A 16,865-nucleotide genomic window follows, 5' to 3' on the forward strand; every position below is an offset into this window, starting at 1 on the left:
TCTTCCCCCCAACACAACGATCCACGCAGGCCATTTCTAGTGGTCACTAGCACGAGCACTTAGGGGCATGTCCTTCTCCAAGCTAGGTCAGGTAGCGTCTGAGCTAGGTCAGGCAGCGTCACCCTGTGTACATAAGCCTCTCTCAGTCCATGTAATTCAGTTGCCTCTGAAGATGTCTTGAATGAAGACCAATGCCATGGTACTTCATTCTTTCCCTTTTTCCTGTGTGATTTTATCAGGACAAGGGGTAAAACAGGACCAGGGAAGAGTAGGTTTAAATGTATACTATACAAACAGTAGGAGCGTTAGAAATAAAATAGACTTGCTGAGAGCGGTTGTATGTACCGAGAATGTAGACGTCATAGCATTCACCGAAACTTGGATGAATCTGGCAAGCAAAATTTTTTTATCAGAGTACCACATAGAAGGGTACAACCTTTTTCACAAGGACAGGGAAGGTAGGAAGGGGGGAGGGGTCGCACTCTTCGTCAAGGATACATTAAAATGTTGTACTAATAATTCAATAAAGGGTGAAATAGGAACCGAGTCTGTGTGGGTAGAAATCACGGAAGGAAGAGAAAAACTAATTATGGGAGTGATTTACAGGCCCCCAAGTCTTGGCAGAGAAGCAGCTCAGCCCATATGGCAGGAAATGAGTAGGGCAGCAAAATATAACAACCTATGCATTATGGGGGATTTCAACTTCAGAAATATTGACTGGGACAACATTGTAGGCGACTATGAATCTAAAGACTTCCTAGACGCAGTACAGGACAATTTTTTGAAACAACTTATAACAGAACCTACTAGAGGTGACAATATATTTGACCTAGTATTAACAAATAAAGAAAATATTATCAGAGATATCACAGTAGGGGAAGAACTAGGTAACAGTAATCACAGAGAAATCAGGTTCACCCTAAATTGGGAAACGAAAAACAATAACAATATGGTCAGAGTCCCAAACTTTCGGTTGGCGGATTATCAGGGGTTAAGAAGGTACCTAAGTGAGGTCACCTGGGAACACTCACGTCAGTTCCCAGTAGGAAGGGGTGAGGTCATGGATGACACAACAATTGATCATAACTATAATATATTTACTAGTATACTACATAAAGCACAAGAACAAAATATACCATACAGAAAAATTAGGTCAAATAAGAATGAGCCAAGGTGGATGACCAGAAAACTTAAACATGACATAGGAATAAAGAAAGGAATATATAAGAAATTAAAGGGAGGGGAGGAGCAGCTCAGAAACAGGTATAATGAACTATCTAGGAATGTTAAGAAAAATGTAAGGAAAGCAAAGAGAGACTATGAAATCAAAATAGCAAGAGAATCCAAGGCGAATCCCAAGGGATTTTTCCAGGTATATAGGACAAAGGTCAAGGACAAAGTTGGGCCTTTAAAGTCAGGGAGGGGAGAATTGATAAATGGCAGTGAAGAAATAAGCAAAGCATTGAACAGCTACTTTTTATCAGTTTTCACAGAAGAAATTTGCGATGAAATTCCGGAGGTGGAACTGATATTTAAGGGAAAGGAAGAAGAGAAATTAAAGAATATCACTATCAGAAAAGAGGATGTTCTTAAGAAGATAAATAAACTAAAGAATACAAAATCCCCAGGGCCGGATGAAATTTTTCCTCGAGTCTTAAAAGAGTGTAGGGAACAGATTAGCGGACCCCTCGTAAACTTATTTACAAAATCATTAGACACTGGAGTTGTGCCAGAGTTGTGGAAACAGGCAAATGTAGTACCCATATTCAAAAAGGGAGACAGAGCATCAGCGTCAAATTACCGGCCGATCAGTTTGACGTCAGTAGTGGGGAAATTTCTTGAATCAATTATAGCAGATAGCATCCGATCGCATCTAGAGAAAAGCAAATTAATCTACGACTCTCAACATGAGTTTACAAAGGGAAAATCTTGTCTAACAAATCTGCTAACGTTTTTTAGGAAAGTCTTCGAGGTAGTAGATAATGACGAAAATTACGATGTTATTTACTTAGACTTTAGCAAAGCATTTGACAGAGTACCGCCTCAGAGGCTTCTGAGAAAAATTAAGGCTCATGGTATCGAGGGGAAAGTTTTAAATTGGATAAAATCATGGCTCACCGATAGAACGCAGAGGGTCAGCGTAGATGGTGTTAAATCTGAGTGAGGCCGTGTAACCAGTGGGGTTCCCCAGGGGTCAGTACTAGGCCCACTCTTGTTCATAATCTACATAAATGATTTAGATACTGGGATCAGCAGTGACATAAGCAAGTTTGCGGATGACACCAAAATAGGGCGGCAAATTAATTCAGGGCAGGATGCAAATGCATTACAGGAGGATCTAAATAAACTGCAGGGGTGGTCTGAAAAATGGCAAATGAAATTCAACACCAGCAAGTGCAGCGTACTTTATATTGGAAGAACAAATACTTATAATGTATACAGCCTTAACAACATCAACCTAGAGAAGTCGACTTGTGAAAGAGACCTAGGGGTACTTGTAAGCCCGGACCTACGGCCTAGAAAACAGTGCGTTAATGTTCGAAATAAGGCAAACAGAGTATTGGGTTTTATATCTAGAAGTGTAAGTAACAAGAGTGCAGATGTAACGTCACTCTTTACAAAGGTCCCAGTTGATGATTTACTAGAGTTCCTCATAGATTCCCTGGATTACATTTCACTGCCCGTCTCGAAAGACGACTTCATCGAACTCATCAAACTATGTATTAAGGATTGCAAATTTGAATTCAATGGGGAATATTATGCTAAAAAATTTGGTATGGCAATGGGTAATCCACTCTCACCTGTATTAAGCAACCTATATATGGAATTCTTTGAAAAGAAACTATTAAGTAATATTTTACCACCCTCAGCAGTCTGGTTTAGATATGTTGATGATGTATTATGTCTCTGGCCATGTAATGAGGACCTAAAAGCTTTCCTGCCACAACTTAACAACTTAGCCCCCTCGATCAAATTCACTGTGGAATTAGAGCAAGACTGTAAATTGCCATTCCTAGACTGTCTGATACACAGAATAGGTAACACTTTTAAGTTCAGTATTTATAGAAAACCAACTAATGTGTGTTCATACATTCATTATTATTCTGCCCACCATAATAAAGTCAAACAGTCAGTATTTTCAACAATGTTTTTACGTGCCTTGAGAATTTGCAGTCCGGAATTCATCGATGAGGAATACAAATATATATATAATATTGGCTCAAACCTTAAATACCCTAGATCTTTCATAGACAAATGCTTAAACATTACTAAGAAAACTTTTTATAGAACTGACCCCAAGCCCACCCATGACCATAAGAATATCTTAATATTACCATTTCACAAAAATTTCTCACACATTCCTGCACAGCTAAAAACCTGGAACGTCAATGTGGCATTTAAAAACTCATGCACTGTTAAACAAATGTTAATCAAGAACTCCCCCAACAACACAATTGGTTGCATTTATAAAGTTCCTTGCAAGGAATGTAATATGTTTTACTTAGGCCAGACAGGTAAAGATCTTGCAACTAGAATTAAACAACACAAATACAGTGTTAGGACAGGCCAGGAATCCAATGCTCTGTTTGTTCATTTGAGGGATAACAAGCATTGCATTGACTGGGATAATGCCTCCTCAATATTACCATGTAATTCAATTGATAGTAGGAACATCATAGAATCTAGTCTTATTAAACATACCGAAGCATTCAACATGAATTTGAGTAATGGCATGTACAAGCTGGACAATTTTGTAATTAAGAAGATTTGTGATCAGGTGAGAAGGCCGGGTCACTTGACCATCTGACCTGACCACCAACCGTTGTGTGCTATTTAAAGATTAGTAGGGTCATTACCTAATACCTGACCATTGTGGACCTGGTCTCACCCTCCTCTGTATATATACACCTTGATTTGTATTACTCTCTCTAGTCTGTACTCACCCCTGAAGATGTGAATTACACGAAAGCGCTTGGGAACTTCGTGTTTTCTTCTTTCCTTGTGGTTATCAGCATATACCTAGATCACGCGCACCTACAGTGATTTACTTGCATATATATATATATATATATATATATATATATATATATATATATATATATATATATATATATATATATATATATATATATATATATATATATATATATATGTGTGTAACCGGTCGGAATTACTGGATCATAATTTCTCACTTGGCTTGGGGTTTATTAAAGATTATTAGATGGTAATTGCAGTGGAAGCGCCCCTTTGAGAAAAATCCCGAACCAGCACAAGAACAGTTAAATTTACGAAACAAAATGAATTGTCCGTGACCCGTGGAAGGATAGCGTCTGTGACTGGGATGAATGAGACACACTGTAAAATTTAGACACTAATATTCCCTCCAACACTACAGACACAATATAATGGTACACCAACATATGCGCTCATCTGAACCTGAACTTAAGACACTACTCTGGGGAATAAAAGTTATACATGATATTGCAAGTATTAGAAACTCAGACAATGCCTCATTAGACAACAATAAACTCAAGTATTAAGAAGTGTTGCTTGCACACATGAAATAGGCCTTAAGGGCTTTCAAAAAAATAATGTCAACCAGTGAGAAAATGGTATTAAAAAAATATGAAGTTAATAACTCTACAATGAATAGGCCTTCAGGTCGCTCAACAAAATTATATTACCCCAACAGATGCACTCTTCTTAACCTAACTTAAACACTACTCTGGGGAACAATGGTTATACCTGAGATCGGAATTATAAAGAAAAATTCAATGCATTAAAGGAACTAAATCACAGTATCACTCTGGTTTCAATAAGTGACACAAACATTAAAAAACAATATTATCAAAATAATTTAAGAAATATGAAACTACACACGTCAAGATAATATCAGTAACTGAAAAAATGGCATTAACTACACACAAAAATATTATCACTATCATTGGGAAGTTACTGAGTCCACCAGTGTCCGTGAACCATGCTTCACCCAACTCAACATACACCCGTAATAAAGGAGATAAAATGTTTCTCTAGGTATCCCCTAGACTCCTGGTCTCAGTGTGTGACCATTAATTTACTCAGATAGCCTCAGTGTACTCTCAGTGCGTCCATGGGCGGGAAGAGAGAACGCCAGCAGGTGACCCCTAGCCAGTAAGTAATACTTCTAGCTGACCAAAAACACATGGTGCTGTGCACCCACGTGGGAAGAACTGATCACCCAATGCTGATGCTGGTCCCGTGTCGTTTTAGGTGTCGGGATCACTTGTTCACTCAAGAGATCCCTTGATATCCCCGCTGACCAGTGACAGGCCTCCACTGATCGTTCCAACTGCGACAATCGCTAATCATCAATCATCAACGGTAATCTCAAACGGCAGTCAATCTCCTGCAGTCAATCTCTCGCAGTCAATCTCTCGCAGTCAAGTGGGTTCTGACGGAAACCCTGAAATGGTCTCACTGTTAGCTCTTGTTAATTTTATCACTGCCCGATCTAACCCGTCTGAGATCGAATGAGACTTACTTGTTATACTGCAATAGCGCAACACAGGTGACTAGACCACGTGACCTTTTTTGTGAACGGACGTGCAGGGACGTCCTGTCTGTCCGATCGCTTTCGCTTAGGCCTACGTGACATATTTTCAGCCTACTAATAACTTTCTTGGGACATCCGTAACATTATTCAGACTGATAAACGATCTATAATAATTTCAAATTTAATAATAGTGACAGTGCAAGAAGTAGTATTTACTGGGAGTGAATACACTGGTTTATTACAAGTTATTGATAATTTTTATGATTGGGACTGGGCTGTTCTTATAGCGATCAGTTCGTGCACGTATGGGCTGGATGCAGTTGTGGTGTCTGTAGATATATGAGACGAATATGTTGTAATATGTAACTGTACTATTTACCATTATTGATTCAGGTCCTCTGTATTATATGTTATAATCATACTCCCTTTTGTCACTGTGTTAGTTCAGACTTTGAGCACATGCGCGCTGTACGCGCATGCGCAGATAGAGATACCCGGAGAGATTCCAAGACAGGACGCTGTTACCCCTGTCTTAACTCCTTTTGTGTGTTTGTCCCAGAAATAGAACTTACGAACTTGACATCAGTGTGTTTCTTTTACCCCTGATTATAAGGATCACCTGAGTCTCTCGCACATGGCGCAGTGTTTAGCTGGGACATCACATTATTCAGAATTGGAGTGGACACAGAATCTCTCTCGTAGCCGACATCTTGTCAACTTCTCCTGTCGAGTGGTTCTCGGTGCGTACCTCACAAGATATTCCTGGATTTACAGTGCAGTGTTGTGAAGTGCTTTTTCAGTGTTGTGTGTGCCCTTTAGTGTCTTTAAAGTGTTTCCCCGTGTTCCTGCACTTTTTACAAAAGAGGGAAGCCTATTTAAGACCTATGGGAGAGCTCAAGTTTTGACATCCACCCCCGTTCGTGTTCCGAGAGGAGTTGCTGTAACCGCCAGCGCGCTCGTCTGCCTGCCCCGAGTACACGCACGAACGAACGCACACACACACACACTCACTCACAGACGCTAGCAGATATCTTCCATTTAAAGACAATTGCTTTTCTGCTCACTTATTAATTACAGTAATTGTGAGAGAAATAAACCAGGCCATATGGAAGATCAGGAATTTATTGGGTTTTCTTCAGATACCTAACAAGCCCAACTTCAGACGTATGTCGGTGCAGTAAGTGGACTCCAAGTGGAGCGGAAAGTGGATCAAGCGACCCCACCCACCCTTAGCCCCCACTACACACGTCCGCAATCTGCCACAGGTGTCGACTTCCTTCATTTAATTCAGTTTTTGGAAGAAAACCGACGACAAGACGACATCAGGAGGCGACAGGAAGACGATGAACGAAGACGTGAAGAGGATCACAGACGTCAACAAGAAAATGCCAGATTCAGTGCCATTATCGAGTTGTTGGCACCTGTTACCCTTCAAGCAGCTACTACACCTGCCTCTTCGTCCACAGGTGCACCTGCAGGGTCCTCTTCAACTTCTTTGCCCCCCCCCCACAGAAAGCACTCGCTCAGAGTCCACCGCCACTCCAAGCTGATGCCTCGTTCCAGGTATTCCGTGAATGGCGTCGGAGGTGGGACGATTATTCGATGATGGTCGATTCATCAAGGTTGCCTAGGGAGAAACAGCTGATCCAGATGAGGATGTGTCTCACCCTAGAGACTCAACGTATCCTGGAGCACACCCTGCAAATTCCCCACGACACATACAAGACTGTGAAGGACGTCTTGGATGCTTTACAGACGCATATCAAGGGTCTCCGCAACGAAGCTCTCCGTAGGAGAGAACTTCTCCGCTGTAAGCAGCTGGAGGGTGAGTCATTTGCCGATTTTTACGTACGACTCCGACGCATCGCTGAGGAGGTTGACGTTTGTCCTGGGAACTCGTCTACTTGTGAGGAAACACAGCTGAAGATGATTATCCTCATGGGCGTGCGGGACGAAGAGCTAATTCAGAAGCTTATCTCCCTCGACACTGCCTCTTCTCTGCAGGATGTTGTCACCACCTGCCGCTCTTACGAAGCCACCAAAAGTGCGACTTCTGCCATTCGTGCTCCATCTAACCAGCTGTATGCCATCTCCGCATATAAGAAGAAGAAAGGACGTGACCGGACTTCAGCTTCACATCTGACTTCAGCTTCACATCCGACTTCAGCTTCACATCCGACTTCAGCTTCACATCCGACTTCAGCTTCACATCCGACTTCAGCTTCGCATCAATCTTCAGCATCACTTCAGACTTCGACGCCAGGTCATTCCTGCCAGTATTGTGCTCGTCGGCATGGTTTTGAATGCCCTGCCGCTGACAGCACCTGCAATAACTGTGGCCGTCGCGGTCATTGGGCTAGGACACTGAAGTGCCCTGCCAACAACGTTCAGTGCCGCTCCTGTAGCCGCATTGGACACTATGACAAATGCTGTCAGTCACAGAAGAAGAATAATACTACTTGCAAGTCTCAGGCGGCGAAGAACAAGCGCTGTCGTCGCGTGGGATCCTCTTCTTCCCCTGTCAGCAAGACACCTCAGCCCATCTGTGTTCACCTGTCATACGGCGACATTACTTCCCGTATCCAGATGCTTCCTGACACAGGTGCGGACGTCACAGTCATCGGCACAAGACACCTCGACATTCTGGGGATCCCTAGGAGCAGCTTGCAACCACCGTCAACTTCTACAACGCTCACCGCAGACGGTTCTACAATGGCACCTGCTCTGGGTACATTTCAGGCTACCCTCACCCTAGGTAAACAGTCATGTTCTGCCAGGATTCAGGTCCACAAAGGTGTTCAGATGCCACTACTGTCTTATGGCCACTGTCAAGAGTTGGCCATAATATCTCCAGACTTCCCTAAGCCAATTCTGGAAATAAAACATGTCAACAGGTGCAAGGAGCTGCCCCTCCCACCCAATACGTCACCTTCTGCAGCCAGGGAGTTCTTCCTACTGCAATTCAAGGACGTGCTGGTTTCCAAGGAGGACCTCAAGACGGCTCCACTCAAGCCAATGGCTGGCTCCCCCATGAGAATACACCTGAAGGATGACGCAGTACCTTTCGCCATCCACACACCGCGACAGATACCCTTCGCTTTCCAGAGCCAAGTTAAGAAGGAACTCGACTCTATGGTAGCCCAGGGGATCATTAAGCCTGCTGGTGATGACCCCTCGGATTGGTGTCACCCCATGGTAGCAGTCGCCAAGAACATTACTGGAGTTCGTATCACCGTCGACCTCACCAAGCTGAATAGCCAAGTTTCCCGCCCGACCCACCCTTCACCGACACCCTTCGCCGCTATACGCAGTGTGGACCCGAAGGCAAGGTATTTTACTACAGCAGATGCCTTATGTGGGTACTGGCAGATGGAACTTGCGGAAGAAGATCAGCACCTCACGACGTTCATCACACCGTACGGCCGATTTCAGCACTGCAGAGGACCTATGGGTTTCGCGGCTACTGGCGATGCTTTCTGCCTCCGTGGTGGCATGGCCCTTCAGGGTGTGGCGAACTGTGTCAAGGTCATCGACGACGTGCTCCTATATGACGAGGATTACTCCACGCATCTTGAGCGTATTCATCAGATGCTCACCAGGTGCCGCAAGTACGGGATCACCCTAAACAAGGATAAGTTTGTGGTCGCCGCACCTAGTGTGAACTTCTGTGGGTACACCCTCTCAGGCAAGGGCATCTCGGCTGATCCTGGAAAGGTCAGCGCGATCCGGGACTTCCCAACTCCTGCCAACCTGACCGACCTCCGCTCGTTCATGGGCCTGGTAAACCAGTTGGCTGAGTTCACCCCCGACATCGCCGCTGCAGCACAGCCCCTACGCCCCCTGATGAGCCCCAAGAGAACATTCACCTGGACAGCTGACCATGATGAGGCATTCCGTCGCGTCAAGACAGCTCTCCTTAGCCCACCTGTTCTCGCTTCCTTCGACCCGGCCCTGCCAGTTGTCCTCCAGACTGATGCCTCTCGCCTCTACGGGATTGGATACGCTCTGCTACAGGACCACGGCAATGGACGCCTTCGTCTGGTTCAGTGTGGCTCTCGGTTTCTCACTGACGCCGAGACTCGCTACGCCACCATCGAACTGGAGCTGTTAGCCGCCGTCTGGGCCATGTCCAAATGTAGGTTGTATCTGATCGGCCTACAACACTTCACCTCATGACGGATCATCGGCCACTCATCCCGATCCTGAACCACTACTCCTTGGATGCGGTCGAGAATCCCCGCCTCCAACGCCTTAAGGAGAAGATCTCGCCCTACCTCTTCACAGCTGTGTGGCGTGCTGGCAAGCTGCTCTGCATCCCTGATGCTTTGTCACGAGCCCCAGTCAGCCACCCCACACCAGAGGACGAGATCGCATGTGCTGATGCTACTGCACACCTCAGGACTGTAGTGACCGTGAACGCCATCATCTCAGAAGAGTCTCCACCGCAGGACGCCGACAGGACTCTTCAGGAACTCCGAGCCCCGGCAAGAGCGGACCCTTCGTACATCCGTCTACTGAACTGCGTGACCTCGGGATTTCCCTCCAACCGGTACGACTTACACAGCTCTTTACTCCCATACTGGAAGATGCGGGACGACCTCTATGCTGATGGCGATCTCGTCTTGTATGGAGCAAGAGTTGTGGTTCCTGCCGCCCTCCGCCGCCGCACCCTAGCCCACCTGCACGACAGCCACAGGGGTGTGGAAGCTACAAAGCGCCGGGCAAGACAAGCTGTTTTTTGGCCAGGCATCGACTCCGACATCGCTAGTTCCGTTCAAGTCTGCGAGCCATGCCAGGTGCTGCAGCCTAGTCAGCAGCAGGAACCCCTCATGAACAACGACAACCCTACGAGGCCCTTTGAGTCCGTCTCTGCGGATTTCTTCGTTGTGGCGGGAAAGTCCTTTCTCGTCATCGCCGACCGGCTCTCAGGGTGGCCTGTTGTCGTTCCCTGCGGAGGCAACACTACTGCCTCTCATACAGTACGTATGTTCTGTCGCTACTTCCGGGAAGTTGGTGTCCCTCTCCGCCTGAGGACTGACGGCGGGCCCCAGTTCACCAGCAACGACTTCCGGGACTGCATGGAGCGATGGGGAGTTTATCAAGTGGTGTCCTCGCCACATTATCCCCAGTCCAATGGACATGCCGAGGCTGCCGTAAAGTCCGTCAAGCATCTTATCCTCAAGACGGCACCCTCAGGCAACATTGACTGTGAGAAGTTTGACCGGGGTTTATTGGAATTGCGGAATACCCCCAACTTCACAGGTCGCTCCCCAGCACAGATGTTATACGGCCACCCACTACGGTCATGTGTCCCTGCCCATCCTGAGTCCTTCTCGAGGGAGTGGCAGGCCAAGGCCGAGGACTGCGATCGTCGTGCAGCCGCCCGTGCTGACCAGGTAAGGGCACAGTACGATCAACACGCCCGACCCCTTCCCAGGTTGAGAATCGGGCAAACAGTTCGGGTTCAAGACCCGACGTCTCACCGCTGGGACAAGGTCGGGGTTGTCATGGGCTGCGGCAAGACCAGGGATTACGAGGTCCGTCCCCCTAGTGGTCGGGTATGGTGGCGGAATCGCCGCTTTCTTCGTTCAGTACCGTCCTCTAGTGGTGAACCCCTCCCCCATATCCCTGTGAACCCTTGCTTGAACGAGAAAAGTAAGTCCTCATTCAGTGACTCCCCAGTTTTCCCACGTCACTCTCAAAGGCTCATGGAAAAAGAGTCCGCTCGAGATTGCACTACGAGACGAATATGCTGTAATATGTAACTGTACTTTTTACCATTATTGATTCAGGTCCTCTGTATTATATGTTATAATCATACTCCCTTTTGTCACTGTGTTAGTTCAGAATTTGAGCACATGCGCGCTGTACGCGCATGCGCAGATAGAGATACCCGGAGAGATTCCAAGACAGGACGCTGTTACCCCTGTCTTAACTCCTTTTGTGTGTTTGTCCCAGAAATAGAACTTACGAACTTGACATCAGTGTGTTTCCTTTACCCCTGATTATAAGGATCATCTGAGTCTCTCCCACAGTGTCGAACAGCAATTCTCGGGCTAGGGATCTCAGGTGGTAGTAGGAGCCGGTGTCGAGGATGGTGTAGAAGCTTCTTACCAAATTTGCAGATGAGGTCGTGGTGATGGTCAGTGAGAGTCGAAAGGGTCAGTGTGTTGAGCGCTTCTTGATATGTGGAGTAGGAAGGGGAGAGAATAATCTTGCGTGCCCTCTTTTGCACTTTTTCTAGGTGTTTACGTTGTGTGGCATTTAGGGAGGAAGACCAGGTAGGGGAGGCATAGGTGAGCTTGGGAAGTATGAATGTTGTGTAAACACTGAGCAGCTCGGGTGCAGGAACTCCGAGGGACTTGAGTCGGCGGAGGAGGTGGAGACGGAAACCGGAGGATTTGACAACTTCACTGACGTGTGGTTTCCAATTTAGTTTGTTGTCTATGGTGACGCCGAAGAGCTTCGTAGAATCTACAACCTGGAGTGTGTTCGGACCTAAAGTAATGGAAGGAGGTGGGACAATGTCGGAGGAGAGGTTGATGTGCATAACCATGGTCTTGGTATGGTTGATGGTGACATGGTTGCTGGTGGCCCAGTTTTGGAGACTGTTCAATAAATCCTGAAGGGCGGTATAGTCGGGAGCAGAATTGTTGACGCTGATCCCAATGGTGGAGTCGTCGACATATTTCCAGCGAGCAGGGGTTTCTCTTAGGGCATCATTGATGAGCATAAGGAAGCAGAGTGGTCCCATCTTGGTGCCTTGGGGGACGCCACAGGTGAGTGACTGAAAGGTGGAGACAGCCCCTCGGAAGCGTACAGCTTGGCGTCGGTCACTGAGGAAGTCTGTAAGCCATGGTATAAGACTTCTCCGAAGCCCGAGGTCAATAGCTTTGTTGATGATTATATTGTGGTCGACTAGGTCGAATGCTTTAGTGAAATCAATGAAGGCGACAGCTACAGACGTTTTTCGTTTCTTGAGATGGCGGTATATGTAATCGAGAAAGCTGACAAGACAGTGAGTGGTGGAGGAAGTTTTCATATTGCCAAATTGCTGAGGGTCTACGACTCCTGCAATATCAGCATAAGCCCAGTCGAACACAAAACTTTCACAGATTAGGCTGGGTATTTGGGTGATTGCAATAGGTAGTAGCTGATTTAAGGATTGTGGGCTGGTTGACTTGGGCACTGGTGATACATAAGAGGTCTTCCAGTCAGCTGGGCATCTGGCTTGACTGAGAGAAGCATTGATGATGGAGCATTGGGGTTTAGCAAGCTCCGGGGAGAACTCCTTGAAGAGTTTCATTGGTAAGTCTATGGGGGTGGTAGAGCGTTTTAATTTTAATTTTAGTTTGTGTGTGTGTGTGTGTGTGTGTGTGTGTGTGCAAATAAATTACTGGAGGTATGCGTGATCCATTTATATGCTGATAACCACATAGGATACAAGAAAACACTAAGTTCCAAGCGATTTCGTGTAGTTCACATCTTCAGGGGTGAGTACAAACTAAGGAGTAATTATTGACAAGGCTAATATATCCAGTAAAGGAGAGTGAGATCAAGTCCTTACGGACAGCAGGTGTCCAGCCTTTCACCTGGTTACAAATCTTGTTAATCATAAAATTTTCCAATTTGTACATGCCATTACTCAAATTCATGTTGACATATTCGGTATGTTTAGTGAGACTACTGTAGATTCGGATCATATGAAGAATCCCCCCATGTTGCCAACTAAAAGAATTTCCCCCACAATTTCCCATGTGAAGATTATCCCCCCCCCCCCACCCTTTATTTCAGTGATGCATTGTTTTCCTTTTTTACTTTTTGTTACTTAAGGTTTTTATTTAATATATTAGTTAAATCAGGATGAGAAAATACAACATATGCAGAATAGTGTATTAAACTTGTTATCACATAGGGTACTGAAGAGAAATATGAGTACATAGGTTCTCATAAGCATTATTAATAAAATCGGTCACACCACATAAATTCCTGCAGGTATGAATGAAGAACCTAACCTAACCTAACCAAACCTAACCTAACCTAACCTAACCCAACTTACTGGTGAGGTCTTGGCCACCTGTTGTGTCCCCAGTGATCATGTGAAGAATATCCACCCCAGACTCGTTCATATGAAGAATTTCCCCCCAGACTGCTCTGAGGGGGGAAATTCTTCATATGATCAGTAGATTCTACAATGTTTCTATGCAGCCACCTGCATTGTTGGGGGAGTTCTTAATTAACATTTGTTTTACAGTGCATGAGTTACTAAATGATACATTTACGGTCCAGGTTTTCAGTTGTAGAGGAATTTGAATTTTTTTTTTTTTAAATTACGTATTAAATATTGGGTTATAATAACAGTTCTATAATATAATTCAACGTTTTCATTATACTCGTACATAGGCCACTAGTGCACTGCGTCTCTCCCCCAGTGCTGACGCCCAGTACTCGGCGGCCACGATTAACACCAATGTCATAGTGACGTCAGCAGGGCAGGTGACGTGGTTGTCTCATGGCATCTATCGTTCTTCCTGTGACATGAACGTCGAGTATTTCCCCTTCGACATCCAGTCCTGCAAGATGATGTGGGCGTCATGGACCTACGACGGCTACCAGGTGAGTCATGCAGGATGATGCGAGCAGATCCTATCAGTGTTATATATTCAGTAGTCAGGACAAGCTTCACCTCCGTTGTTAGATGTTACTGATTTCATTTTGTGTTTACTATCATAACCAAACTATACCTAAATGTGGGGAGGTAATGTTAATTTAGTTCAGGTTAAAGTTATGTTAGGTTAGTGATGAAGTTGTTCATTAATGACTAATCATGATCACATAAACGTCCATATATACACAGTGTTGAGAGATATAATGATTCACAATCATTAGAAGATAATAGAAGATAAGCAAGTTTCATGAATAACAAGAGACAAACAGCACAGGACATATTCATACATATTCATATTCATACAGTGTACCAGAAGACACAGACAAGAGCAGTTGTTTTTGTGATTATAATCCGGGAGCACAGTGTCATTTAATCATAATTTCAAGCACAAAAAGTTTGTGGCATTGGATGTTGAGAATGCACTTCCCTGACCTCAGAATGGCACACACACGGGTCTAGTGCAGAATGATAGAGAATCGTAAATCAACAACTTAAGAAGGCAGTTTCCTGTGCAAAAGGTATTCAAGATCGCCTTTAATGAGTAAAGCCTCGTCTGTGCTAATTAAACCTAAAAATCTAAAATAATACTAGAACATCAGTTACATAAGCAAGGTAGAAAGTGTTTGGGAATATTTTTGCTTAGTCATGTAAGTATATTGTAGATTGTAAAAGTAGCTGCTGCAGTCACGAGGATATGGAAAATGTATAACAAATTTCCTCTTTTTATTGGTACTATGCTCATAATTATGGGTTGGGAAACTAATTTAACCATAACTCTTTTACTCTTTATCACAAAACTATCAAATCGCACTCAAAAAGTGGTTGATAATGTCACATTCCTTTAATAGATACTTAAATAGATCACTGGAAATCAAAGTCACAATTCTGAGCATATCGAAAATACTCGTACTTGTGACCCTTTCCAGAGTGCTGCGGGCAAAACAAACTTATTATACAACATCAACAGAAGGAAAGCATCGGCGGAAGTAGTGAGAGTCTGTTTACTTAGCATTCCGTAAAAAGACAAGGAACGTCATAAAAAAAATTCCTGCAGCTATGCCTTGAAGACCCGAAGGCATTTGAAGGTACCATTCACAAGGAAAAAATTATGACCTTCAAACAAAAATGTGCATGTAATCGACGAGCAGTGTACAAGAAAGATGCAACGCTGAAAGGTACACGTGCCCTGTTGACTTAGAGTACGAGTATGTGTTTTCGTATCAACTGACATTTCTGCTCCTCTCCCTCTGTGATGGCAAAGACGGATAAGAGCAAGCTGTTTAGAGCTTTAGAAGAGATATCCGAAGGATTCCCTGACACTGTTGACGCATGCATCGTAGACGGCAATTTTCTTTACATTACCACCAAACTTACCAGGAACATATCAGAACATAAGAAAATAAGGAGTCTACAATAGGCCGGTTGGCCTGTGCATGGCAGCTCCTGTCGAGAGTTACTACCACTCTCTATCATCCATGAATCTATCTAGCCTCCTTTTAAAACTTTCCAGCGTTCCAGCACTTACTAAAAAGTTGCTAAGCTTGTTCCACTCGTCCACAACCCTATTTGTGAACCAATTCCTTCCTATCTCCCTCCTAAACCTAAACTTATAGAGGCCTTGCAAAGGATATTTTGCTACAAGCTGTAACACTGTCTTTGAAATGTGTTGATACTGTCTTCAACATCTATTCCCCACCTTTTATAGAGGACTATGAGAGAACTTTATGAGGTCCTCACGCGAGGGACTACATTATCATGGGAGCATAGCGTCCGTGAGATTTTCGTGAGGCTCTGGAGTCGCGTTCTTTCAAAGAGCAGTTGCCATCATTTCTAGCTAGAAAATAGGAAAGACCAGAGCACCTGCACATCAGTCATGTCATGTCTATTTAGGATTAGTGGATAAATGCTTCCACTATTATGTTTTCTACATCCAAATGGGTGGATGTGGTGACGGCCAAAAGGAATACTCATAGGAATGTGAACATCAGTGCCATCATCAAGTCACTTGGACAAAGTACATGTGCTGCATTACCAGGCATTCATGTCTTTACAGGATCCGACTATATTTCAGCATTTATCCGAAAAGGTAAAAACATGCCTCTGGCAAACCTTGAGAAAGAGTTGGAGGTCCAGAAGACATTTACTCATTTGCCATCTGGGGTCAGTGACGAGGAACAACAAAAGTTATCCAAGTTCACCTGTAGTCTATATGGAGTAAAAGGCAATGATAGCAGCTCTTTGAACAGATTCCGATTCAAAGTTTTTGAGAAAACTTATGGTCCAATAGCCACAGGGAAAATCCTTTCCATAAACTCAAAGGAGTTGATGGAAGCACCATTCCGCTATGTGAGGCAGAACTTAACCAACACATCAAACAGACTTCTTTTGTGGCTGCAATGTAGACTTATGCCGACAAGCGTATCAACAACCAACTTCCATTAACTTCAGATGGTGGGATCTTGTTGATGAGCCATATGAAATAATCTGGTTTGATGGGCCACAGTTCCCTGCTAAATTGTTCCCAGCTTTGAGGACGATGGCTTCACCCTTTGAGGACGATGATTTAACCCTTTAAGAGCGATGGTTTAGTTCTTTGATGATAATGGTTCAAACCTTTGAATACAATGGTTTAATTCTTTAATGAAAATGGTTTAAACCTTT

General features: G+C 44.4%; 1 protein-coding gene across 1 annotated transcript in view; it reads left to right on the forward strand.

Annotated features, from left to right (window-relative positions):
* LOC121867086 (neuronal acetylcholine receptor subunit alpha-10-like) overlaps positions 1 to 16,865 on the forward strand; it is a 166,298-nt gene that overhangs the window by 115,472 nt on the left and 33,961 nt on the right. Inside the window, exon 6 of the mRNA XM_042366842.1 lies at positions 13,969 to 14,152. Within this exon, the coding sequence (XP_042222776.1) occupies positions 13,969 to 14,152 (184 nt within the window). The remainder of the gene's footprint in view (positions 1 to 13,968; positions 14,153 to 16,865) is intronic.

This window comes from Homarus americanus, unplaced genomic scaffold (genome assembly GCF_018991925.1).
Source record: "Homarus americanus isolate GMGI-L3 unplaced genomic scaffold, GMGI_Hamer_2.0 scaffold6317, whole genome shotgun sequence".
Taxonomy (NCBI): Eukaryota; Metazoa; Arthropoda; class Malacostraca; order Decapoda; family Nephropidae; genus Homarus; species Homarus americanus.